The sequence below is a fragment of the Phragmites australis genome, chromosome 14, assembly GCF_958298935.1.
Source record: "Phragmites australis chromosome 14, lpPhrAust1.1, whole genome shotgun sequence".
NCBI classification, from domain to species: domain Eukaryota; kingdom Viridiplantae; phylum Streptophyta; class Magnoliopsida; order Poales; family Poaceae; genus Phragmites; species Phragmites australis.
The window spans coordinates 28642571-28668162 of record NC_084934.1 but is presented as its reverse complement, the minus strand read 5'-3'; the positions used below and the strand labels follow the sequence as shown (position 1 = coordinate 28668162).

Genomic DNA, 25592 nt, shown 5'->3' with positions numbered 1-25592 from the left:
GTTTGTGCAGGTGGTAGTGCTTCCGGGCGTATCTAATCGAATCCCTTCGTCGCTTCGGTAAAAGGCAAGTAATGTGAGGGTGTAATTCAATGCAATGTTTATATTCATGTTTTACTTCTTTCACAGATAAAATTGAAATATCTGATATTTTCCAATTTATTCATATGATGAATGATGTCGCATTTGACGAATTAAATCAATGTCATTTCATTGATTTTGAGTATATCGTTGATGTTATGAACTAGTAATGGTGATACTCATGAAAAAGAATCATCAAAAGAAAAATAAGAATTGACGTCAATTCACATACATACATTTGCATTTATGCATTTCATATGGTGATAAAGGCCGATCACTGCCATCGTGCGTGATTCGTACCGATACATGGAGTTGCATGAGAGGTTGGCATCGCCCAGCGCAAAACTCTCAAATGGAGTTGCATCATGGCATTCATACATTTATTATAATGTTTGAAAAATACAGAATCTGAAAGGGGTTAGTGCCATGATATATGGGAGACCGTATTGGAGTTTGTTGTTGTGTTTCCGTTGACAGGTGAATCAAGATTGTTATGGCTTAAAACTCATATGTTTTGGTTTTTCATGGTGAGAAAAATGATTGTATCTGAAATTCTCTTTAATCTAGTGAGATATGTTTATATTCATAGCCGTTACTTGTTGAGCTTGTCTCACCCCGTTAACTCACTTTTTTCAGGTACGCTTAGGTTGTTGACGTGCATTTTTTTGGGATGGACTTGGTAGTTGCACGCACTACCTTATCACAATACCAATAATCTAAACTTATGTTTGATAACCATATTTTTGACAGTATGTCGTTCGTGCTGTAATAAGCTTTGTACTTGAAGAAGTAATCCTGTATATGGTGTAGATAGATATATGTTGTGGTTACGTTGTTTATATCATATATTGTCTGCCTGTGAATTGTGTGGTCAGTTATACTGCCTCTATAGAGGAAATACTGCCAAAATTTTCCATATTCGAATAAAATATGTTTAGTTGTAAAGTAGGGTGTTACAATATCCCAACCACCGGGGCAGGAGCGGGCTTCGCAGCCGCCACGACCACGGCCACGGCCACGGCCACCTGACCTGCGGCCGACGGCATCATCGCACGGGGATTGTATTCCGCCGGGTGGGGTGAATTGCGGTGGCTACGAGCGACGAGTCAGGGAAAAGGAGATGGGCGAGCGGGGTACCTCTATATATCTAAGGTTAGTTAGATACCTACCATTATAAGTTTTTTGTTTGAAATATACCATTGCATAGTTAGAAATTAAAGCCATGCTATTATAATTTCATACAAATTTGAACCATGCCATTAGGCTGCTGTATTTCTGTACAGGGCGATTTGCCCCCGCCGTAGCTTATAAGAGTCCTCGGTTCGACCCGATCAGCTCGTGTTGTCATTCCTCTTGTGCCCGATAAACCCTAACCCACTGCTTTGGTGCTCGACGACGGCGATGGAGGCGACTAATGATTGAAGCTCATCGGCGGCGATAGAGGCGGAGGGCACGTGAGGTCCGGGAAGGCGCTCGTAATTGACCCTGTCTCCAGCCCCCTTCGCTGCCGATGGAGGAGAAGGACCACTCCGAGACAAGTTAACATCCATCCCCCTCCCCTCCACCCCAAAATGCATGTGGATTGGCTGGATTTAGTAGATGTTGTTCCGTATTCGAGTAAGTTTGACTCAATTTGATCCCCTTTCTTGGTAGGAATTGGTTAACGCAAGAGCTTAAAGTTGAAGGTTTTGTGACTAGAGACTTAGATGGTATAAAAGTTTATAACAAGGGCAGTACTGTGAAATGGGTTGTGGAGGTAGATGACTTTTCACTAGATTCCTTGATAAATAGCTTATGCACTGAGTTGAAATAGGGCACGAACCAGACAACTTATATGTGGTTCCACGAAGGAGGTTGGGTGAGGACGTTATGCTAGTAGATGATAGTCAGATGGTAGACTTTTTTGAGCTGTACAAACCAGATATGTGTGCTCAGGTTGTTATAGGAGTATTTGACAGTGCAGTGGTTGAGGTACATGAGCTAAATATATTGCAACATCTGTGTATTGTGCCACCTGAAGTACCTACTGTGAGTGTTTTGCCATATGAAGTAGCACCTAGTGAAACATGTTGTCCCATTGCACCACCTCAGACAGGCCAGGGAGCATCTGCATCTAAATTGGAAGATTTTGGAGGACCTGCAGCTAAAGATGAGAGATTCGGATTTGACTGTTCACAGTGGAACCAAAGGAAGAGCAAATCAAATCGGACTCCCAGAAGAAGAAACCAATCAATGTCCGGCTGGATCTCCACCCCGATTGACCGAGAGATGAGGGGGGACACCGGGGGCGGTGGCAGCCAGCTGAGGACACCCCACCGCCCGCCATCACCGTTAGGTCGGCCGTCGTCCCGGGCCATCCATCTAGAGTCCGTCGGACAAAGATCCCCACCCGAATCCTAACCCGGCGCTCGGCGTCAGCAATACGTCGCAAGGAAAACGACGCTCGCAAGGAGGAAGTCAAACGGCGGAGGCGACGCGTGTCACGCAGGTAGTTGCCCAGGCGTGCAGCAGCGACAAGACGATGGTGCTCCTCACATAGCACGTGTCACGAAGGAGATGCCGCGTGACTCCGCTAAAAACGGAACCGCACGTCCCACCCCCACTTCTGGTCATTCCCACATCCACCATCCTTTCTCCGCTCCTTCTCCAAACCTCTCCTAAACCCCCTCCCTGGGTCATCCCCCTCCCTCCTCTCCTAAACCCCAACCTGACTGCAAAACCATAATCCCCTCCTCCCAGCTGCCATGGGCTCCACCGCCGCCGAGAATCTGGTCCTCATCCTCAACTTCGGCTCGCGGTACACTGTACACCCATCTCACCACCCGTCGTGTCTGGTAGCTGGGGCGTCTTGTCCCTCTGCATCTCTGGCATGACGCCGCTCTCCTCCCTCAAGGGACTTCGCCCACGCACCATCGTCCTCTCTAGCAGTCCCCACTCCGTCCACACCGTCGGCGCACCCTCCTTTCCCGAGGGATTCCTCGACTTCGCCACTGACGCCACCGCGCACGTGCTTGGTGTCTGCTACAGGATGCAGCCCCTCGTGCAGTCTCTCGGTGGCACTGTCGTGCCCGGCGAGCGGCACGAGTACAGGAATATGGACGTGGAGATGACGGCACCGTCCTTTGCGTTGTACAGAGAGGGGAGAGGCGGAGGTGGGGAAGCGACATATGGTGTGGATGAGCCATGACGGCGAGGTGGTCAGGCTACCGAAGGGGTTCGATGTCGTCACCCGCAGCGTGCAGGGCGCCATCATTGCCATCGAGAACCCAGAGAAGCGCTTCTATGGGCTCCAGTAACAGCCCAAGGTACAAACCGTTACGATTCTTGTGATGAATTATTAGTTAAATTACAAGTTTGCTTTCGTTTATTCTCATTTCTTGAAAAAGAGAGCTTATTTTTCCTTGGTAAAAATTGTGGAAAGTTGTACAGAGATTGTTGTTGATTGTTCGGTTTAAATTTGGAATTATTGTTTGAATCATTCATCGTCTTTTTCTCATGGTGAAATAATCAAATAAATGGCCTGCTTTCTAAATCGAGCTACTGATTGGGTTGGAAAGGAGTAATCATTTACATGTCAGGATATGTGATTATTGTTGTTCATTTGAATTATTTTCTCTTCAATGTCATGATGATGCAAGGTTACACATTCACCTCAAGGCTCAAGGAATGGAAATGCTACGCCGCTTTCTCTTTGATATTTGCGTGACAAAAGCCGACTGGAAGATGCTAGATGTGCCGGATGAAGAAATCGAGACCATCCAAACACTACTAAAAAAATATCATCACTACCGGTTCAAAATTGACATCACTACTAGTTTTTAAACCAACAATAAATTAGCGGCAATGATAATCACGGCTTAGGAAACAGCAGTGATAGTGGGTATCACTGCTAGTTCATGTCTTGAACCCACAATAATAACTCGATGATCAGTGCCGGTTCATAACATGAACAGATAATGATAACCTAACCATCACTGCCGATTCATGTCTTGAACCAGCAGTGATAATCCTTCCGTATTTGCAAAAATACTCTACCAGGAACTCTTTAGCCTGGGGATCTGTCTCAAGTTCAAGAAACTTAAACTTGAGACAGAAGACCCCATGTCGAAATATTCGTGGTAGAGTATTTTATACATATATCTAGCTTGAACGAATGACAATATCTAAATCTACATTCACAGTAACAATGTAAGTCTAAATGAATGGCAAAAACACAATCCGTCTTCAACGCATTTGTGTTTTTTGCCATTCATATAGATCTACCTATTATTGCCACAATCATCTTCACACAAGATTTGCGCTCACAGTGGAGACGTCTATCTAAATCTACATTCGCGGTGGAGGCAGGGGGAGGAGATGAGGCGACCGTAGGGAGAGGAGATGAGGAGACAGGGAAGATGCGTGACCGCGCGGGTTGCTCAGGAGACGACGAGGTGGCTCAAAGCTCGGTATGGAGGATGAGTTAAAGCCATTTACAAGGGACAGAGGCCATCTCTGTCCCTCGAGAATGACTTCAGGAGAGCGAAATGATATGGCTATGGCTCGAAGCTCGAAGGACGGCGAGGTGGTTACAGCTGGACGGACGACAAGGACGCGTTGAAGCTAGGCACAAGGAACAGAGGTAGTCACGGTGGAGACGGTAACCACCGCTCCACTGCAACCGCATCTGTCTCTCGGGAGCAGCTTCAGGAGAGCGAAATGGGATGGGGGAGTCTGTGGTAGACGGGTTCTATTTATAGAAAAATTATCACTGCCACTTTGGATTACAAACCGGCAGTGACAACTGCTGGTTCGTTTTGTCAATTATTAAAAACACATCTTTTTATGCATGTCTTTTTAAAAACCGGCAGTAATATATATTATCACTGCCGGTTTGGAATATGAACCGGTTGAGATAAAAATTATCACTACGGATTATTAAAGGCACATCTTTTTATGCGTCTTTTAAAGAACCGGTAGTGATAAAAATATTATCAATGCCGATTCTACTTACGAAACAGCAATGATAACTACTACCACTGTCGGTTCTTGCCGGCTCGGTTTTTTATGCGAGTCTGAAGCTTAGGAACCGGCAGTAATACTTTATACTGTCGATTATTACTGAACTGGCAATAAAAGTGGGGCAGGGATGACCCTTTCTGTGGTAGTGAAAGCATGGTTGGCCCCAATGAACATGTTATTTGTGCTTTATTAGGTAGAGTTGGTTCAACAGTTATAGTCACTCTGGTTGACAAGGCAATAGGAGATATACTTCACTGTGTTTTTGTTGACAGGGCGGACCCAGGCTCATAGCAAGCTAGGCTTCAGTCCGGGCTATGGGCCGGAATTTCCATTTAAATTACTGTAGAAACAGTAGAAATTTTTAGATCCAAACCAAATTTGAATGGATCAACCTGGGTCTTAGCCTAGGGCTGGTTCCGCCCCTGTTTGTTGACAATGGTCTATTAAGGTAATAATATACTGTTGTATTTCTGTAAGTTTTTTATTCGAACATGTGCTTATTTCAAATCAATGGGTAATGAAACTAATATGGAACCTCATTTGCAGATATAAGGAGAGAGAACGAGTAATGTCAACCTTTGAAAGTGACTTGCACCTGCCAGTCACATGTGTTGATGATGCCTAAGAGCAATTTCTTAGTAAGTTAAAGAGTGTCACAGACCCAGAGAAGAAAAGAAAGATTATTGGCAGGGGATTCATAACTGGCTTTGATGATTTTCACAAGCTAGAGTAGAAGATAGGGAAAAGGCCTGAATATTTAGTCCAAGGGACATTGTACCCTGATGTAATTGAATCATGCCCATCTCCTGGGAGTGGAAGGACATATTCCCACACTATCAAAAGCCAGCACAATGTCGGTGGCCTTCCAAAAGATATGAAGTTAAAGCTCATCGAACCACTAAGCTCCTATTTAAGGATGAGGTGACAATCTACATTGTGCTGGCTTGTTGTACGTGTTCTAGGATTTGTGTTAAAGCTCATCGAACCACTAAGCTCCTATTTAAGAGATGTGCAAGGATTTGTGTTAAGTGAAGTTCTACGTGATACTACAAGCATACATACTATGAAATTAGATTTCCAAGGAGAAAAGGTTAGTCCATACACATTTTTCGTGGTCTGCTATTATCATTAGCATTGTTGTGTTTAATGCGCTTCTAATTTAAATGATTTACAACAAAGATCTATGTTCGGTGTTAAGTAACTTTATGAAAATTCACTAGTTATATATCATGCTTGCTCTAGCTGCCTTGTTTTTTTTGTTCCAATAATTCCTGTTTTTGCTTATTGTATTTATAATTGCTTGGAGACATCTAATTAATAAGAAAGAGCTAATCTATTGAGCATGGTTTATGTGAGACGTGTGGGTATGGCAAAACTTTTCTTGTTCTTGTTTTCGTAGTGAGCACAGTTGATCTCTACACATGCAAAACAGCAATATGTTCTTCTTTTTTCTTGTTTTATTCTAGTGTAGATTGTCATTATGTATTATGTAAGTAGCAGACCTTTTTGTACAGTTTATAGGATACTCTTGTTTTAAATCTTATAGTAAGTTAAAAACAGAAATATGAATAAAGAGCCCTGATGACAACTGGTGACAGTAAAAACTAGTAATCCTGTGTATCCCAAATTCATTTTTAAAGCGACACCCATTTCCTAGGTCTGGTCTTGTTGTACGTGTTTTAGGTGATGTTACAGAAGGCAATGCTCTGGAGGTTCTTCGTCAGGTTCGAGCTTTTGGAATTGTTGAAATTTTGCTAGAGCATCTTTGATATATTATGTTAATTGGTGATTTCTCTATTTATTTCTTTCAGGTGGACGAGATATTTGTTCAAGCTATTAAAGATGCAAGCCTCTATGATGAAATTTGGCAAGCTTTTGCTGTGTTCTTGCTGTTCAAACAGTTGGGGTTCAAGGTGACCAGAGAACTCACTCCAACCCTGTTGCTCTAAGGGCAGTCATCAGTGAGGATGGCATGACTGCAGATTGGTATGTAGTCCTAAAGTTCCAGCTCTGTTTCACTCTTTTTTTCTTTTTTTTTCTTTTTTGCAAACTTTAGGTGCAGTTGTACTCTAGTGCAATATTTTGTTGCAGTCGTACAGATAAGTTTGCTTCGTTGCAGCAGTTAATCTTTCTTATTCTGTTCCAATAGGAATGAGATTGTCAACCTGCAGCTAGCTTCCATTGAGGTCAATTCACATGTTTCCCATATGTTGGTTCCTTCTCAGTTTTTCCTTATTTTTCTGGTGAATTGTTTTGGTAACATGTTTGTCTTTTGTTTACAGGCTTCAATACCATCAGAAGCACTTCAATCATTTTGGACTGATATGTATCGGAAATCTTGGGGTGTGAAGTTGTACTCTACCAAATCTATTGGTGAAATATTCCAGGTTCTGATGCTATCATAACGCACGAGCACAATACTAGTGTCCTTTAGGCATCTCTCTGATGCAGGGTTGCAAACATGCAAGCATATATCTCGGAGTGAAGCGGAACAAGAGTACTTACTTCATACAATTCAAACTATTGCGGATTACATTAAGTTTTGATTTGAACCTCCAACTGATTCCGTGCTCTTGTACCTACTGGAGTCTGTCCTGATGTTCTGATTAAGCACACCTAATTGTCCTTTTGTACCAGTGCAAGCATGTGAGATCCACCATAACAGTAGTTGTTGTGTCTCAGGGTAGAATTTTACAGTGCCAACTATGGATTCTTTTCTGAACGTGGGATGGATTTCATCTGCTCTGATATCCGGGGAACATATTTGCCTCTCTAGTTCATCATGTTCATAATTCAGCAATGTTGTAGTTTACACTGATGTACTCTGTGAGAATTAAAAAAAAAGGCAGAATTGTCCTGGTAGCACTGCAATCGAACCGTTCAGCTCCCATACCATTATTTTTTCCGTAATTTCTCTCATAGCACTACTAACAGCTCGTCTCTTGCTCCGTCTAGCATTCTATCGTCGGATTTTGCACGAACGGTCCTGATCATGCCTGAATCCAACCACCGTTAAGCCCATTCCATCTCTCCTCCCCTGACTACATCCTGCACAACCACATTCGATTCCTCACCCGCGCCGACACCTTCTTCTCCGGCAAGCCGCCACCTCATGCCTGCCTCTACCTCCACTCCCACAGACGCGAAGCCGAATTCGAGCCATTGAATCAGCCACCAACCGCCAGATCCCATTTCGCCCCTCCTGGTCAGCCTCACATGTGGGGAGGGGATGGCCATTGTGGCCGCTCGTGCACCAGCAGCTGCAGCCATGGTCGTCGTAGTGGGCCAGCCTCGTTGCCAATCCCCTCACTCAACCTCGTCCAAACTCAGCGGCCTGCTCCCAGTGTGGCCTGCGCATGTGTTTGAAAAGTCAAAGGAGGAGGCGGGTAGGCTTAGAGAGGAGAGCTGATTCGGCGGCTCGGCTTCGATTACTAGAGGCCGCACGTCACCGGCTTGATGGGAGGAGGCTTGCCTGAGACCTCACCGTTGTCGCCGCTGCTGGAGACGAGCTCCCTGTTCGCGCCGCTCCCACAACGTCGGCCGCCGAGCCATCACCCTCTCACCCGTAGGCAAGTGCCCCATCTCCTCTTCCTCCTCGCCTCTCTCTGAGTGCCTGCACCCGTCGGAGAAGAAGAAGAAGAAGATGCTAACAGATCCAACAGAGTGCTAGATGTAGGGAGGAGGGGAGCAAAACCAGTGCTATTTCTGAAATCGCCGAAAAAATAATGGTACGGGAGCAAAATAGTTCAATTCCAGTGGTACTAGGGCAATTTGGCCTAAAAAAAGGGTTCAATCACAAACATTTGCAACGACATCACATAGTTGAAATTCTACGGTCAAACTGTCAAGGATTTTCATGTCTTCAAGTTTGGTAGCTTCGGTTCAAAGACATTGGCTTCGGTTCAAAGCATTCGGTAGCGACAACTTTTTGAACAACGCAACATGTACAAGATCTTTGCACGCATTTCAACTTTTTTACTATTTACTTTTCCAGATTAAAAAAGTGGAAAGGTCGGCGTGCAGCAAGAAAGTCCCACACTCAGCTCATCAGCTGTAATTGTAACTATGAAGGGGTTAAACATATCTTCTATTCCCACAATATTTAAACACACCTTCTGTTCCTCTCCTTCCCTAATATTTAGCAAATTAATGATATATGCAAGATCTTCGACTGTTCTTGGTCTCTCTCCTTCCCTAACATTGCTCATCTCATTGGCATAGTAGATTTGACAAATAAGGTTCTGAAGTTTAATAATTTTGCACTCTGGTTGAAAATGTAGAGTACCAATTGATTCCCATCTTCTACTTCTAACCGTAGTATTTTGATATTGTACTTATTTCTTGATGATTTAGGTTGCTAACTATTTTGTTACAACTTCCACACTATGAGAGATGATCAGGGAAAGGGTAAACAAACATTTCGCCTACTTCTATTACATAATAAGCATAAAAGTGCATTTCTTAGAACGACCGACAACCTCCATCAAAGATGATATACTACTTCCTGTTACAAGAGCCCAACAGTATTTTAGTCAGGTCGATTCTAAATAGGAATTTATTTTTCCGTAGGCACGGAAAGATCTTGAACTCGCTCTAGATTCTGGCATTGCACTTTCTAATTATTGAAGATAATCCGGGCGCGAGAGGAGACTCCACCCTTGAGCAGCTTGACCACCATATCCCTCTCATCCTTATTCTTTGGAAACACGCACTCAGTAGAAGAGCGTGGCGGAAAAATACCCATTTTTTCGCAGTCCTCGCAAGGGTCGTCATATTTAAGAACAATCGTGGCCAAATTGGGAGCTTGATGCATAACAGCTCTTATGAATTCGATCTGTTGTTTCAGCGGCTTGAAGCCAGTAATCTGGAGCCCTTTCATAAAAGAGTTTTTGCGGCTTGTGATTTCAGGCACCTTCCATAAGGGATTCGTCCTTTCCCCAAAACCTTGCATTGAATCGTTGATCAAGCATGGATGTTCCCATATCTAATAAGCACAAATAAGTCAAATTTCTTAGTGGTAATTGGAGGTGTTTCTTGAAACTAAGAAGCTTGCATTGCATAGAGAACACATAAGACTAAAACTGAAGAGGGAAAGCAAATAGATGAATCTACCTCAATATCAAACATCTCAAGGAATGGTGCAGCTTCAAGGAGGACTCTCATCCATAGTAGATTGAATTCTACGAAAATTCCATGTACAGATAGCTTCCTTATCTTGTTGAATCCAGTGCAAGGTTGTTTTCCTTCCGGTTGCATCCAAAGCTGACAGAAAAAAAAAACAAATAAAGAATTCCATTTTCATCAAGCGCTGCAACAAAGAAAGATGAAGAAAACAAGAAAAAGAAGAACATATTGCTGTTTTGCATATATAGAGATCAACTGTGCTCACTACGAAAACAAGAACAAAACTTTTTTTTGCCATACCCACACGTCTCACATAAACCATGCTCACTAGATTGGCTCTTTCTTATTAATTAGATGTCTCCAAGCAATTATAAATACAATAAGCAAAAACAGGAATTATTGGAACAAAAAAACAAGGCAGCTAGAGCAAGCATGATATATAACTAGTGAATTTTCGTAAAGTTACTTAACACCGAACATAGATGTTTGTTGTAAATCATGTAAAATTAGAAGTGCATTAAACAACAATGCCAATGATAATAGCAGACCACGAAAAATGTGCATGGACTAACCTTTTCTCCTTGGAAATCTAATTTCATAGTATGTATGCTTGTATCACGTAGAACCTCACTTAACACAAATCCTTGCATATCTCTTACTGCACCGCATATGAGGTATAATTCCTTCAGGGACGGAACAACACCAAATGACAGGGGGGCACGAGGACAAAGCCAAGTATCCCACTCGAGACGCTCCAGTTTTGGCAGGCAAACTATCTCAAGTCTTCCCAAAACGCACATGTTGAGTTGAAGAACACTGAGTTTTGAATCCGGCGCATCTATCTTCCACACCCTGAACCTCCCTGCATCACAATTTGAGAGATACAGATGCTGTAGTTGCTGGCAGCAATCAAATAGGTGATGATTGATGTCCCATTTAGTAAAGCACAAGTTGTATAGAGATAGCCTTGTGAGGCAATGAAATACACTAGGATAATCACTAAAAAAGTCTCTCACAACACCAGCTTGTTGTAGCATACGCTCTTCCGTGCAGTCTAGAATTTCCATTTCGTCCAAAAAAGCAAGGTTCAAATCTTTCAAGATCCCAGTGTCAATTGCTTCACTAACTAGAGGGCCAATGTTAAATGCGTAGTTACTGATCAAGTAGATCTTAAGTTGCAATCTTGTAATGGCACCCTCACTCCGAGGGGTAGCCAAGAAGCTCCTGATCGCTTTACTAAGCGATGACATTGCTTTATCCATGTGTTCATCCTCAATGGGGTTTGGTTGTGGGACAGGTAGGAAATCCTTGACATCAATTGTGAGCTCGCGGAGTAACCATGGCAGATGTTTCCACCGCATTGACAACACACTTGTCCTTACAGCCGTAGTTATATCAATTCTTCCTAAGATAGACAGTAAAAGATCATCAATCAATATGCTGAGTCTATTTTCATCCTCCACGTTCTGCAACAAAATAGATCATCCAGGTACACAGTTAGCAAATGACTAACGACAAGATACATAGAGCTGTATGTACCAAAAAATAGTCGTCGAATAAGAGTGACAGGAGTCATATCCAGCAAGAGTACTGTATTGCATCACATGTTTGTTATAAACCCTATTTTGATAACTGATTATATATGATGTGAGTAGCAGACCTTTTTGTACAGTGTAAAGGCTACTCTTGTTTTTTCCTAATAAAAACAGGCCATGTGCCTTTCATTTTAAATCTTAAGTTAAAAACATGAATATGAATAAAGAGCCCTGATGACAACGGGTGACATTAAAAGTTAGTAATCATGTGTACATCCTGGTTCACCAGCACAAGAAAACATCCTGGTTTACCATATTATAAAGCAGCTGAACCTAAACGATGACTAGTAAAAAAAATAACAACGCACAGCAGATGTGGCGGAAACAAAGATAACAAGACTTACGGAGCTTATTGCATTATTATTCAACTCCATGAATAATCCAATCTGATTGGAGGGGCTTTAGCACTGTGGTCCAAATATGTCGAAGATTCAATGTTCGAGTTGATTTATAAAGGTGCGAGCTGCTCCTCCGAAGCCATGAAGTAGCTCTGCCTAAAACCCGATGCGGACTCCCAGATATCCGACTCGAACTACAACAATCTTTCAATGTAACCAGTTATTCCGAAATCGAGTCATACACAGTTATTCCGAAATCGAGTCTTGCTTTGAACTTACCTTGAATCTACTTGTAGTAGTATACTTATTCAAACGAACCCAACCGTCCCCCCCAACTAACCTAATTGAGAACATGAGAGATTCGGGTTTGATTGTTCACAGTGGAACAAAGGAAAGGTCCCAGAGCAAATCGAATCGGACTCCCAGAAGAAGAAATCAATCCATGTCCAGGTGGATCTCCGCTCCGATTGACCGAGAGGCGAGGGGGTGCCAGGGGTGGTAGCCGCCGGCTGAGGAGTGGCAGTTGGCGGACCTGGCAGAGGGAGGGAGTGAACGGCGGTGGTACGTAGGGCCGGCGGTGGTGTGCGGTGCGCGCAGGAAGTGTGGGCTTGGACTTTATAAACCTTGGTGGCTGGGGTGCGTTCGTGGAGTGGCAGGCCGGTTGCAGGAGGGACTCTGGGCTGCTCTCTCCCTCTTTTGCTCTTGGTACTAATCCAACAGAAGCCGACACCTTTACACCCGGTCACCTCAAAATTCCCTTAAATCCACGAAAATTCATCAAAAGGAACCCAAATTTCGCAGGCAAACAATAAATCTTCCTGCCTTAGAAGCCAAGAAAAGGGGGCCGGAGTTGCATTTACTCTTTTAAGTTGTCGTTAAGTCAGTTAATTTTTTCACTTATTGTTAATTTCGTTCCGATCTGTAATCAAGCTGAGCATATATAAACAACTGGGATGGTTGTTGCAGGACATTATCTTGGTGGTGGTGGCCAGACTCACCAAGTATGCACACTTCATCCCACTATCTCACCCAGTCACTGCAAATCTGATAGCTCAAGTATTCATGGAACAAATATACAAGCTTTATGGATTACCAACTGTCATTATGTCAGATAAAGATAGAATCTTTACTAATGATCTTTGGCAATATCTTTGTTCAAAAGTCTTAAGGTCTCACTAAGGTTCAGCTCAGCCTACCATCTATAAAGTGATGGCCAAACAAAACGAGTTAATCAGTGCCTTGAAACTTATTTGAGGTGTATGGTTTTCTCTAAACCAAAAAGGTTGTGTGCATGTCTACCCCAAACTGAATGGTGGTATAACACTAATTATCACTCTTTCCTGAAATGTACCCCATTCCAAGTCCTCTATGGTTATTCACTACCATTGATCAGTGAGGTAATGGTCTCATGCCCAGACTCTCTAGCAAGAGACTATCTGACTGAAAAGAACACAATGATTGCTAAACTGAATGATGACTTGGCTCAATCCCAAGCAAGAATGAAAAAGTATGCAGACCTCAAAAGAACTGAGACAACCTTTCAAGAAGGTCATTTTGTTTACCTCGAGATGCAGCCACAAGCAGCATTTGGTTTAAGGAATTCTCTCAAGCTCACCACTAAGTATTATGGCCCATTTCTTATACTGCTGCACAACCTAAAAGCTGCAATTTCCACCTGATGCACAAATCCATCCAGTATTCCATGCCACGGCCGAATCAAGTTTGCACCTGTCACAGTACTGGACACTCGAGCACTGCCAAGAGGCGAAAATCTGATAACTCAATGGCTAGCTCAGTGGGAAAATTCCTCTCCGGATGAAGCCACATGGGAACACTACCTAAAAAAAGGTATTACATGTAGATTTTAATTCCTATCACAGACGATTATAGATTCTGTCTCTGCAAAAATGTCTATAATATCGACCTTGTTACAGACGGTTTCAGAACTGTCAGCCATAGAGTTACACACAGATGATCTTTTTGTTAAATCGTCTATGCCTAATAAAAATCACAGACGGGTTTTGTTGAAACCCGTCTGTGTGTAGTTAGAGTCACAGACAGCTTTAGTATAAACTCGTCTGTGTTAATTGTCACAGACAAATATTTAAAAAAATGTATGTGTCACCCTTTCTCCCTATAAGCAAATTTGCTTCATAGATGTGCAACCAGGAAGCAAATTTGCTTATAGATGTGCAACCAGGAAGCAAATTTACTTATAAAGGGAAATAGTCACACAGATACACACTTCATGATTCAAAAATTAAACAACATATTGACACATTGTTCAAAATATCCATCACACATTGTTCAGAATACAAAACACAGGTATTTGCATATGACAAATTTTAAGAACATCAAACAGATGCACATCAGACATTATTTAGAACACATAAAACTAGCTAGCTAAACACAATTCCTAAAAATGCATCATTGGCCGATCGACGCTGTCTTCCAAAAAGATGAAATGATTGATATCATAGCGACATTGTCTTCTAAAAAGATGAAAAATGATCTACAAACTTAGGTCGATCGACACCCTCTTTCAAAAAGATGAGATGTTAGACATGATCTCAATCTCCCGCATTCCAGAACAACATCAACACAAGCATCATCTTCAATAAGCAGCTCGCAGTCATTCGAATCTGGCTACATCTTGACTATCTCACGTATGAACCAGAACCAAATTGCGTTACTGCCAAACCACCATCCATGGTTCAGTAAGAAATGGGCGTTTGAGTATATCTTGTAGTTGACGAAAATGTCTAAATTGTGCCGAACAACAATGGAAAATTTTCCACCCAAAAGAATATAATGGAGAACGCGGTTGACATCATACACAGGGTCGACGGAGGGGGCCCTCACAACTGCGAAGAAGATGAAATCCACCCGGCCAAAGTTGACACCAAGCACCCACGCCATCGAAGCCGCTATAGGGACAACCCCATCCTACCACCTCCTGATTACTATGAATTGCGCCATTACAGAACTACGATGAAAATAAGGCTTTGTTGTCAGTTACAAACCCTAACTAAACCACGATGAGAACCATATGATACTCACCTCGATGCGATGAAAGGGATTCGGCCCCCGTTGAGATCTCGCTTCTCCGACGCTGGTGGCGTGTGAGGATTTCTCAGTGTAGTGGAACACTTGGATATGGTGAGTGAGGAAGAAGAACATTCATCATCACTTTATATTGAGGGGAGACAAGATGTTGTGTGTGTGAGAAGCCAAAAGAGCTTGGGGAGACGAGCGAAGTATGTGTGTGCGAATTTTTTAACGTAGTTTGTGTCTGTACAATACAAACAGACGGATTTATGAAAACTATCTATAAGTTTTATCACACCTTGACAGCTGTCTAGTTACAAAAGCATATGTCTTAGCAACCGTCTAAGGATATTTTATCAGTGATAGTGCCTAAAAAAATCATCTGTGATACACCATCTGTTATCAATAATTCTGTGGTAATGAAAGATAAGTCCTTCATCAAAACTACATTCCCAAGCTTCTATTGGAAGTCAATCAAGGATTGATGGCCGCTGGGAACATCAGCTCTAGAACCTGAAGACTAGAGGGCACAGGACGATCCTGACCAGCTGGACACTTGAGGGCAAGTGTCTGCTCATGGAGGGGGCCTTGTCATGACTGGCTCATAATCATCAATGACTGAGATCGCGAGATACCCTTTCAGATTGCATCGGACGGTTGATCGCTAGCAGACTGCTATCTGTTTCGTGTTATTACCGTGCTGGATAACTACACTTGCATTTACTCCTTTAAACGTTAAGTTAGTTGATTTTGCCACTTACGATTAATTTTGTTTTGAGCTGCAATCAAGCTGGGCATATATAACCAGTTGGGATGGTTGTTGCGGGACATTTCTAAAGAATATTCTATAATAGAACCTTCTAGAACATTCTAATGCATAGCTTCAGATCGCCGCCCTTTCCCCAATTCTGTTTTCTTCAGTTTTTTTATGTTCTTTGTCTGAATCCGCTCGGATTTCGATCAGGTTCTGACAGCTACCCATACGTAAAGATGCTACAAAAATTCCAAGTGTTGGTGGAACCGATCAATAAATGAGTCCCACGTGGATGTGTAAACCTTCCCTGGCAATCATAACTGTTCTCCGCATGAGACCTTGGTCTGTGTAGCTGAGTCAACACGTAAGTTTTTTTTAGACATTTAGTGTGTGTAACATTGTTCGGCCGAAGTTGTTGACTGTTTCCATCAGAGTTAGGGATGTCAAGGAGGCCATACCTGTCGGAGAACACTCTCCATATCCATCCTCATTTAGCTACCGTGGAGAAGTTTTTTCCCATCTTCATCAACATGATGATTTTGTTGGGACCGAGGCCCAATAGAGACATAAAATTAAATTATAGTTAGTTATTTTTATATATTTATCTTGTCTTTGTAGTTAAATAAATAATTTTCCTACATAAGAGGATATACTAATACTTAGATGAGTTAACCATTACAGGTTAGACAAATATACGAGAGTTCTCTGCACAATGATAATATATTATACATATATATATTGATAAAAATACATATATTTGTATATATTAGGGATATAGAGGGGAGCGGGAACAAAGGGAGTATTCACATTCCCATCCCTGTATAAGTTTGTGAGGCTAAAATTTTCTTCATTCTCTAATAGAGGAATTCCCATTGTCGTCCCTAATTAGAGCCCTTCATTGAACAATCACAATGGCCTCTGATTTCTCATGAACTGTGTATTTTTAAACGTGTAAGTCCATGTTTGAAAAGGGCATATTATGAATCAATTCATTCCCTGAAGGAATTCTGGGACAGAAAATATGAGTTCTCAGATTAAGAGTGCCCAAAATTGGAACGTTGATAGACCTGGAACAGCAGATTGCGTCTCCATTTTCAAGAAACTAAACAAACAACAGATTTTCACAAAAGGATGCTAGTTCTTTAGCAAGTACACAACATCAGGGCATCCTATGCCTGATTGAGATTCTATGGTTGCCTGATAAGATGGTTATCTGAAATGTAACTCACATTGCATCCACGATCTCACCACTGCTGTCAATATCAAAATCAGATTCAAGTCCATCCATGTCATCGTCCATGTCTAGTCCATCAGCTTGGACGTTTATACTTCGAGAACAAGCAGGCAAGAAAAGCTAAACTGCTGGGAATCTATATCATTCAGAACACATTCTATTTGAACATTGTATGAACTATGAAGATTGCAGGAAGCGACCATGTTGCAATTGATCAGAATGCAACTCATTCAGGACGGAACGAACAATAACATGATATTTTTCCCCAAGAAATTTACATACCAGAAGCTAGCACTCTTTTTACCCCAATGGGAACACGCTTGGAATAGTGCAAGAACCGGACGCATCAATTCAAGAAAGAATGAAAAGCAACCAGGCGAGTACCTTGGCAGAATATAACCTGACCAAAGCAAACCAAATGCTAGCCAAATTTGGCCAATGCTACCAAATTTTGGTAAGGTCAGCATTGACAAAGATTGGTTGCAAACCAAACACACCCAAAAATAAACAAAGCATGGTTACCCGTGTTCATTAAACTTGGCAATGATGCAGTGTTGGAATGGCATTACACAATGTTAATATCACATGACCACAGGATCACGTGATATCATGTAAAATGTAAGTCTGACTAAGATACCATGATCAGGAACAGTCTACGATATACCATGTAAAATGTAAGTCTAACTAAGATACCATGATCAGGAACAGTCTACGATACCATGTAAAAATCAGTCATTACAGGCTGAATCAACAGAAAACGAGAGAGAAACCCGATAGTCCACGATACCATGTAAAATATAAGTCTGATTACGATACCATCACCAGGTAAAAGACATCATGGATAGCAGACTTTGCATACGAACGAACAGCTGTGGAACATCGCAGAGCGGGATCAAACGCCGGGGCCGGCAGCAGCGGGGGCGGTGGTTGGGGCCGGGGCCGGGGCCGGCATGGGGGTGGGGGCGCCGTGAGCCGGCGGCGGAGGAGCGACGGGGCCTGGGCCGGGGGTGGGGGCGACGGGGGTGATCGGCTTGAAGAAGCGGAATGCTTCATCGTCAGCCTCGGCGTCCTCTCCTAGGAAGGTGAGCTTGAACTTCGTCGATTCTTTCGTCGTCAATCCGCCCGAGACTTTCCGGTTCCTGCCCTTCCTACACGGAAAATAGAGGAAAAGATAGAGGGATTAGATGATGAGGGAGGGTAGGGCGCGACCCGGGAGATGACTCACCCCATTGCCGGAGCGGATTCTGAGGCGGCGGCGGCGGACGTGAGGGTTTGGGCGGCGGCGAGCGTGAGGGTTTGGCCGGCGGTGGGCGGCGGTGGGGTTTTGGGGTTTTGGGGGTGCGGCTCTGCGAGGCTGAATCGTATTACGGTTTTGCGCCCGCTCGTTGAGCCACGTCGCCCAAAAAGTGAGGACCGTCAGATTGGGATCGCACGGTCATGACGAGGTATGTCCCGTTCGTTATGGAAGCGTTTACCGTGCTCTCCACGCCGCCGCAGCGCTTGTGAAAAAATCGCTAGTGCCGCTGCACTCGTGCTCTCTGAAACGAAGAAAAATCGCTCGTGCTCCTGCTATCTCGCCCTCTCCCTCCACGCCGGCGATGTTGTCGGAGCCGCCGCCCGCAAGGTCCCCTGCGGCGCCTCCGCCTCCTCTCCGAAGTAGCAAGTTTTATGGCCCATTCCTCATTCTGAAGAAGATTGGAGCATTTGCTTATAAGCTGCAGTTACCACTAGATGCACAGATCCATCTAGTTTTCCATGCAAGTCAACTTAAAAAACACATTGGCTCACATGTTGTCCCTAGCACAGATTTGTCCTTAGTGGATCCTCAAAGCTGCTCCTGTCAAAGTGTTAGACACTAGAGCTCTACCCAGGAATGACAACTTGATCACACAATGGTTTATTCAGTGGGAAAATTCTCCTCTAGATGAAGCCACATGGGAAGACAAGTCCTTTATCAAAACCACCTTTCCGGGCTTCTATTGGGAGACTATCAAAGATTAGTGGCCGCTGGACTCGGTTGAGCACTCACATCAGGATCAGATGGCGACCACTGCTCCAGACATTCAGAACACTCGAGGGCAAGTGTATGCTCAAGGGGGCGGCATTGTCATGACCAAGCGGACGGAATAGGATGGACGGCGGATAGCTGACGGAGTTGCTGTCAAAGACGAGTTAATTACCGTGCCGGATAAACTACAGTGTCTCTTTTGCTTTTAACTGCATTTATTTCAGTTAATTTTGTTTGCTTTTGGTTAAAAACGTTTAGCGCTGTAATCCAGCTGGAGTATATAACCAGCTCGGAGGGATTAGACAGGGATATGTGCTGAGAATATGCATGTAATAGAATTCCCTAGAATGTTCTAAGACCATCTCCAACCATAATTCTTTTATTTTATTCTCTTTTCGATTCTTCTTTCCGTTCCCATTCCTTTTATTCTCTCTCATCTCTAACAGCTTCACTTCGAAGAGATTTGTGAAGAAAAAGAAGAGATAATCTCGTCCTGAAGTGAATGGCCTTAAGAATCCCTTCATAACGGGAACCGTGAAGAGAAACTGTTGGAGCACTGAAAGGAATGAAAATCCCTTCGTGAAGGGAATTTGGTTCCTGACGGGAATCCCTTGGAGATGGTCTTAGACCTGATCCTCCAACTTCCTCCTTCTCTTGTTTCGCCTATTCTTCACTTGAATTCCTTCGGATTTCGATCACAGTGTGAAAGCGCCTGCCTCCGCCTCCCCTCCCCTCCGAAGGACGCTGGCAGCGGCGGGGCAGAGCGGCGTTGGGGCCCTGGAGACGAACACGCTCTGGGTGGGCAACCTGCCTTCCTAGGTGAGCGAGGGTGATGTGATGGCTCTATTCGCCCTGCACAATGTGCTCTATTGCGCCCTCGCTCGGATCCCGTAGCTACACCTTCGTCCTCTTCCGCTCCCCCGCGGAGGCCCACGCCGCAATTGACGCGACGTGGGCTCCGCCATGCACATCAAGTTCGCGTGGCCAGTAATTTATCTTGCCACCCGGGAGGTGCGGCAAGAACGGACGGATGCGATTCATTGATACCTCTTCGCGTTGCATCAGACGACACTGAGCTTAAACGGGTGTTGTCCGTCGTTAAACAGTAGTTGGTGTCTGTTAATTCAGTTTAGCTTCAGTTAAGCTTATTTTAGTCCTAAGCTAATGCTGTGTAATTAGATTGGGAGAAATATCTGAGTTGCGTGTGGATCATGCGGACATGTTCATGAACTGAGTTGTAACAGACCCGTATGGGCGACATGCTGTTCTTCCTCGTTTTCCAGCATAATTCCACCGATTTTCCCCAAACTTCTTCATGTGTTCTCGATTTTCCTCTGCTGTTTGTCTCGGAGTCGAATTGGTCGTGTCACCCTTGCCCTCGATAGGATCTACTCCCTCCCACCCTAGATTTTCCCCTGTGATTTTGCTGTGGTTGGTGCTTCCGCGTTGTTATTTTTTGCGGTAGCTAGGGTTGAAGTCCGTGTATTTTGTGATGTTATCACGTAAGAGAGATTGATCTGCAATCTGGAGCTGCTGATGTATGGTATGCAGGCAGTGTTGGTCGGGGATACCTGTCGTATGCTGTGCAGATATATTTGCAATCGGGTTGATTAGGTCCTTGTTTAGTATTAGATGTTCCTTTCTCTTGGGTGCAATTGCTTACGCAGTAGTGCTGCTTTGGCTGTTGTGTGATGATGTATGTAAGTTGTAATTAGTATTTTTATAGGTGTTTCATTGTAATACAGGATTGGGTGAGGACAATGTATCTCCATTGTTTTTTCTGAAGCTGGAAACGAGTACCCACCTTCTTATGGAATTTGTTTGCTGATTTGCTTTTTACAGGCCAGAGCTGCTAGGAATCTGTGGGTTGGTGGCATTAGCCCATCGGTTTCAAAGGAGGAGCTCCAAAAGTTTGGAAAAATTGAAGGTGTTGCATTCTCCCTGGATCAGACTTCTACATACATTGATTTCGAGAAGCTCGAAGATGCAATTTCTGCACACATATCCTTGAATGGAAAAATTTTAGGCGGCACGGAATTGTGTGTTGATTTCCAGAGGTCCAAGGGTAGAGCGATGTGTATAGATTATCATTTACTGGATTACTGAGTTGTAATCTCTATTACATGTTTACGAAGGGATTTTTCTTATTGCAACTTATTTGTACTGATTTGTATAGGAATGGTCAGAGGCAAGCAACTTCAGCGGTAGAGTATCAGGGCCACCGGGTGAAAAGAGAGGCACTGGTCCTGCAAAGGTTTGCCCTGTTTAGATATACTCGTGTCTGTTCTACTGTTGGCTCTTCTCTTTTAACTGCTGATATTGCTTACCATCATGTTCTGTTCGCATGCCAGGGTTCCACTGGAATACGAATGCGAGAAGCACAGCCAACCTATGTTCTCTGGGTTGGTTTCCCGGGTTCATCTAAAGTTATTGATTAGGAAGCGCTTCAGCAAGCCATGGTACCATACGGTGTGGGGAAGCTGTTGTTCTTGCTCATGGATATGGCGCATGCTCTTACTATGACATTGCAAACCATGAGGTACTTGGTTATTTGCTACCAATGTTTTTATTTCTTTCATGTTTTTATGGGTAGCTAATTAGATTTCAAGTGCTGACTAGTGACTACATTAAACTGTATTGATACAGTTCAAGACCGAATACAAGCCTCCCAACATGGTATCAAATAATATGTGGGGTTATTGCTGGTTGATTCGTGCCCCAGGTGTAGATGGATGCTCTGGAAGATATGTTGTTGCGGCATCAGCTGGCAATGCATTGGAGCCTGGTTTTTGCAGCTGGGACTATTATACTAGAGAAGTAAAAGCATTTCATGTTGAAGAGGAGATGTCACATGCTTCTAATGTAGGTCCAGGGCTGTTCTTGGGCCTCTTTCTAATGTAGGTCCATCAAGATCTAGCTCTGCATTGCCAAATGTAGAAATACAGCAATGGTGGTATAGACCCTGTGGTCCTCCTCCTTTCTACTGCTAGCAAGCAAAAGATGGTCACAGCTTATGATACCCGTGATGGTGATCTAGTCATGAAATAGGAAGTGAACAACCCAGTAATGGGAATGGAATACTCCAGCCCACTACAATGGCGTAGCAAGGGAAAAGTAGTAATTGCTGGGAATGAGTCGATAGGTTTGTGGGATGTGAATTCGCTTAACCCACAACCCTTATTATTTGTTTCTTCTTCTGCTAAGAAAGTGTGCTGCGCCTTCATGCGAATAACACTGATGCTGAGGTGGGTGGCGGAGTTCGTCAAAGTGTACTGCCTTCAGTAAATCTGACCTAGAGTCATTTAAAATCCTGTCATGGCTACCTCAACTGCTCAACTTATGCTAGGGAAACTGGGCAGTATTTATCCTTTTATGTTTCTTTAGTTATCAACAGCAGCGAATATCTTGTCCTGCTGTTAATGAAGTATTTGAAGGAGATGTACGAAAATCTGCTTTGCAGTTTATACTTTGGTCACATTATCTAAAATTTGTTTGCAAGCGTTGCGGAAAGTTATAATGCTAAGAAGAATCTAGATGGTCGTCTTTTCAGTGATCACAGGATTCAGATTCTTTTCTCCAACAGTGACCTTGCACCAAATAAACTGGATAACCCAACACCGCTTGCTGGGTTTCCTAGATCAGAGATATATTAGAGTGGGATCGGATGGTCATGGCCTTTCAATAATCCCACCGTTTCTCTCTCCCCTTTTTTCTCTCTCTTCTTCAGTATCTCTGTCTCGGTGCTCCTCACCCGCCTCTGCTGTCTTGCCGCCGGTGACCCAAGCCGTCCGCGCCACCGCCTTGTTCCCGCGCGCCTGCTCCTGAGGTTTCTGCCACCTCCTCCTCCCACCGCCACCCCCTCCCCGCCTCTTCCTCTTCCTCGGTCCCTGTTGCCTCCCCCGCCGCGTCCGCGTCCCTGTAGTCCCTCGCCTCTCCCTCCGCTCGACGGCGTTACCGATCCACGTGCTGAACTCCCTCCTCATGATCCAAGTGCATGCACCATGGCCGCAGCTTGCAAGTTGCACGTCAAAATGCTCAAGAGGGGAGTTCGGGGGCAGCCAGGTGTTAGTGAGAGGATGGTGGTTGTCTACCCGCTGCCGATTGCACTGAATGTCCTAGGTGACTACGCTGATAAGGGTGCAGAACTGCAGACCTGTTTCTTGACTAGCGCCGATCAGTACACTATCAGCGATATGCTTTCATGCTGGGGCAGCAACTTCACTCTCTATTTTTGCAGGTACTACATGCTTTCGAAATTTCTAAACATCTTAGCACAATTTGCTTGAGCAATTTGTGTCATATTTAGCAGTCCTTAACTATAGTGATTCAGAATACCAGTATATTGCACATCATTATCGATCAGGTAAATAAGTACCTATCTTAACATATGCTTATTACCCTCTAAGCAGCAGCGCTGTTGCTTAATCTAGAAATCTTTTTTTATTGTCATTAGTCTAGCACTCTAGATTTCACTTCATTAATCGTAGCTTAATTATACCAGCGCTGCACAGAGGAAATGAGCAACTTAGGGCAGCATGAAACTGAAGCTCATCCTCGACAGCAGCATAATGCTAGTAATTTTTACACCAATAACTGGCATTTCAATCTGATAATCTCTACTGTTTTTCTAGTGCAACCGCCAACCGGGAGGACCCGCAAAATGACATGGTGCAGTGCAGCGGCACATGAGCACGCGCCGGCGCGCGGTGGAGATGTGGGCCGGACGTGTTGGGCCTTACTGGCCGGATGGCGCTTCCGAGGCCCGCTCCGATGCTTGGTCCTTACGGGCCGTATTGTGTGTCAAGCCCGCGTTGGTGCTTGGACCTGGGCCCCTGTTGACGAGTTTGGACCCTCAGCTCGAGAGAGGACAAGGACTCGTCGCGGAGGCGGCGATGAGAGGCCAGTCTGAAGCCTGCACTCCCCGCCACGGGATTACAGGTTCTGGAAACTTCTAGCAAGAAACTACTGTTCTTCTGGGCCGCGGAGGGTTCGAGAGATGCAATTCTGTTAGACCAAACTCAACAGGTACCCTTCGCAGGGAAGATTTTTATTGTGAAGAGATTTTCGTTCTCTTCAGCGCTCTAACGGTTTTCTTTTACGGTTCTCTTCACGACGGGATTACCAGAGTTATTCCAGGACGGGATTCTCTCCCCGTTCCTTTCGCGATTCTCTTGGAAGGAAAGCTGTTGGAGATGAGAGGAAATAAAGGAAATAAGAACAGAAAAGGAAATCAGAAAAAGAACGAAATGAAGAAAATATGGTTGAAGATAGTCTAAGATTCAGCGAGGTGGACAGAGAATATGCAGAACGCAACGATGGATGCCGTAAACAAGAGGACAAAACTGAGGGAAATGGGCGGTCGAACACCATCGAAATGTTTCTCGTACATATTTGCAAACGCCACCCATAGAGTATGAGATTTACCAACCGCCTTCATTGGGTCCACAGTTTTCACAGCCTCAACATATGCGGCTACTTGCCTTGCAGGATCCTTCTCGAAAAGTTTCACCCTCCTGCACATATTATCGCATCGTTAGCCAATTCCATCAAGTTGGAGGCCGCCAAATGAATTGTAGCATGCATTAATAGGCTGAGAATTGATGACACTAGGATGTTATATGTTCGCATTCCGCAAGATCAATTACTTTGAAATGAGACTTGCACATGGAGGCTTGCTACCACCAAAGAATCACAAAGCAGCCAATTATAGAAATTAAAATGTGTAACTTACAACTCTATGTGTTAGGATCTCACACATTAACCAATACCAATGTCTGACCTTACACCATAGTTTGTTTGAAAAGACATCAAACACTAATTGCAATGCTAGTAACTTCGGTAATGGTGTAACTGGTTAGCTGGTTTACTGCGAATTTTCTGACTAAAATTTGCTTTAGTAACATACAAACTAGACAGACAATCTTGCTTGGATGTCTCACAAATATTCAGTTAAACTGATAAAAAATGCATTTAAAGGTAAATAAAAAGCACATAATTCCTCAGGTGCATGCGCACCTGGATGACTACTTATATGCATTTTTGGTAGCTAATCTTCATAGTAAATGTATCTAATTAATAAATTGAGGTGCTATATCAAGTCTCACCTGTGCCACTCCTCGACGTTATGTGGATTCTGTCGCAACAGCACACTGCTAAGGAGCTCAGGTCTGCAATCCAATAGCACAATATTGATTAAATATTGAAATAATATTCAAATTGTTGAACTAGTATAACAGAATGGAAGATTTTTTTAAATAATATATATTCATATTGGATCTTTTTTTGCTATACTAAATTTAAATAACACCATAGTTCAAACGAATTTAAAACAAGCTTACGGTTTGAGAGAAAAATGCATTGAAAATTTGAAAATCATTCCTTTTCCCATAACCCACCAACTCAAATTGGACAA

The 25592-nt window shown here is 43.6% G+C and overlaps 1 protein-coding gene, 1 long non-coding RNA gene and 1 pseudogene across 12 annotated transcripts in view; 2 read left to right on the top strand and 1 right to left on the bottom strand.

Annotated features, from left to right (window-relative positions):
* The window catches only part of LOC133890561 (uncharacterized), a 45878-nt gene that overhangs the window by 13599 nt on the left and 6687 nt on the right, over positions 1-25592 (bottom strand). The window contains exons 1-5 of one of the 10 annotated variants that reach the window (XM_062330982.1): positions 12416-12838; positions 12143-12340; positions 10776-11669; positions 10192-10341; positions 9473-10063 (exon numbers count right to left, since the gene is read on the bottom strand). The exons of 2 other annotated variants lie outside the window; for them this stretch is intronic. In XM_062330982.1, coding sequence (XP_062186966.1) covers positions 9695-10063; positions 10192-10341; positions 10776-11669; positions 12143-12172 — 1443 coding nt within the window. In that variant the 5' untranslated portion in view covers positions 12173-12340; positions 12416-12838 and the 3' untranslated portion in view covers positions 9473-9694. Of the gene's footprint in view, positions 1-9472; positions 10064-10191; positions 10342-10775; positions 11670-12142; positions 12341-12415; positions 12855-25592 lie in introns of those variants that run through there. 7 more of the 10 variants (XM_062330994.1, XM_062330983.1, XM_062330986.1 and 4 more) reach the window with 7 other exon arrangements.
* LOC133891143 (uncharacterized) lies at positions 2823-7484 on the top strand (annotated as a pseudogene).
* LOC133890052 (uncharacterized) lies at positions 20361-22447 on the top strand. Of its 2 annotated transcripts, none has more exons than XR_009903987.1 (4): positions 20361-21107; positions 21357-21434; positions 21532-21719; positions 21827-22447. It is a non-coding gene; the product is annotated as an uncharacterized LOC133890052 (long non-coding RNA). The 2 variants fall into 2 exon arrangements; XR_009903988.1 differs by having other exon boundaries at positions 20361-21245.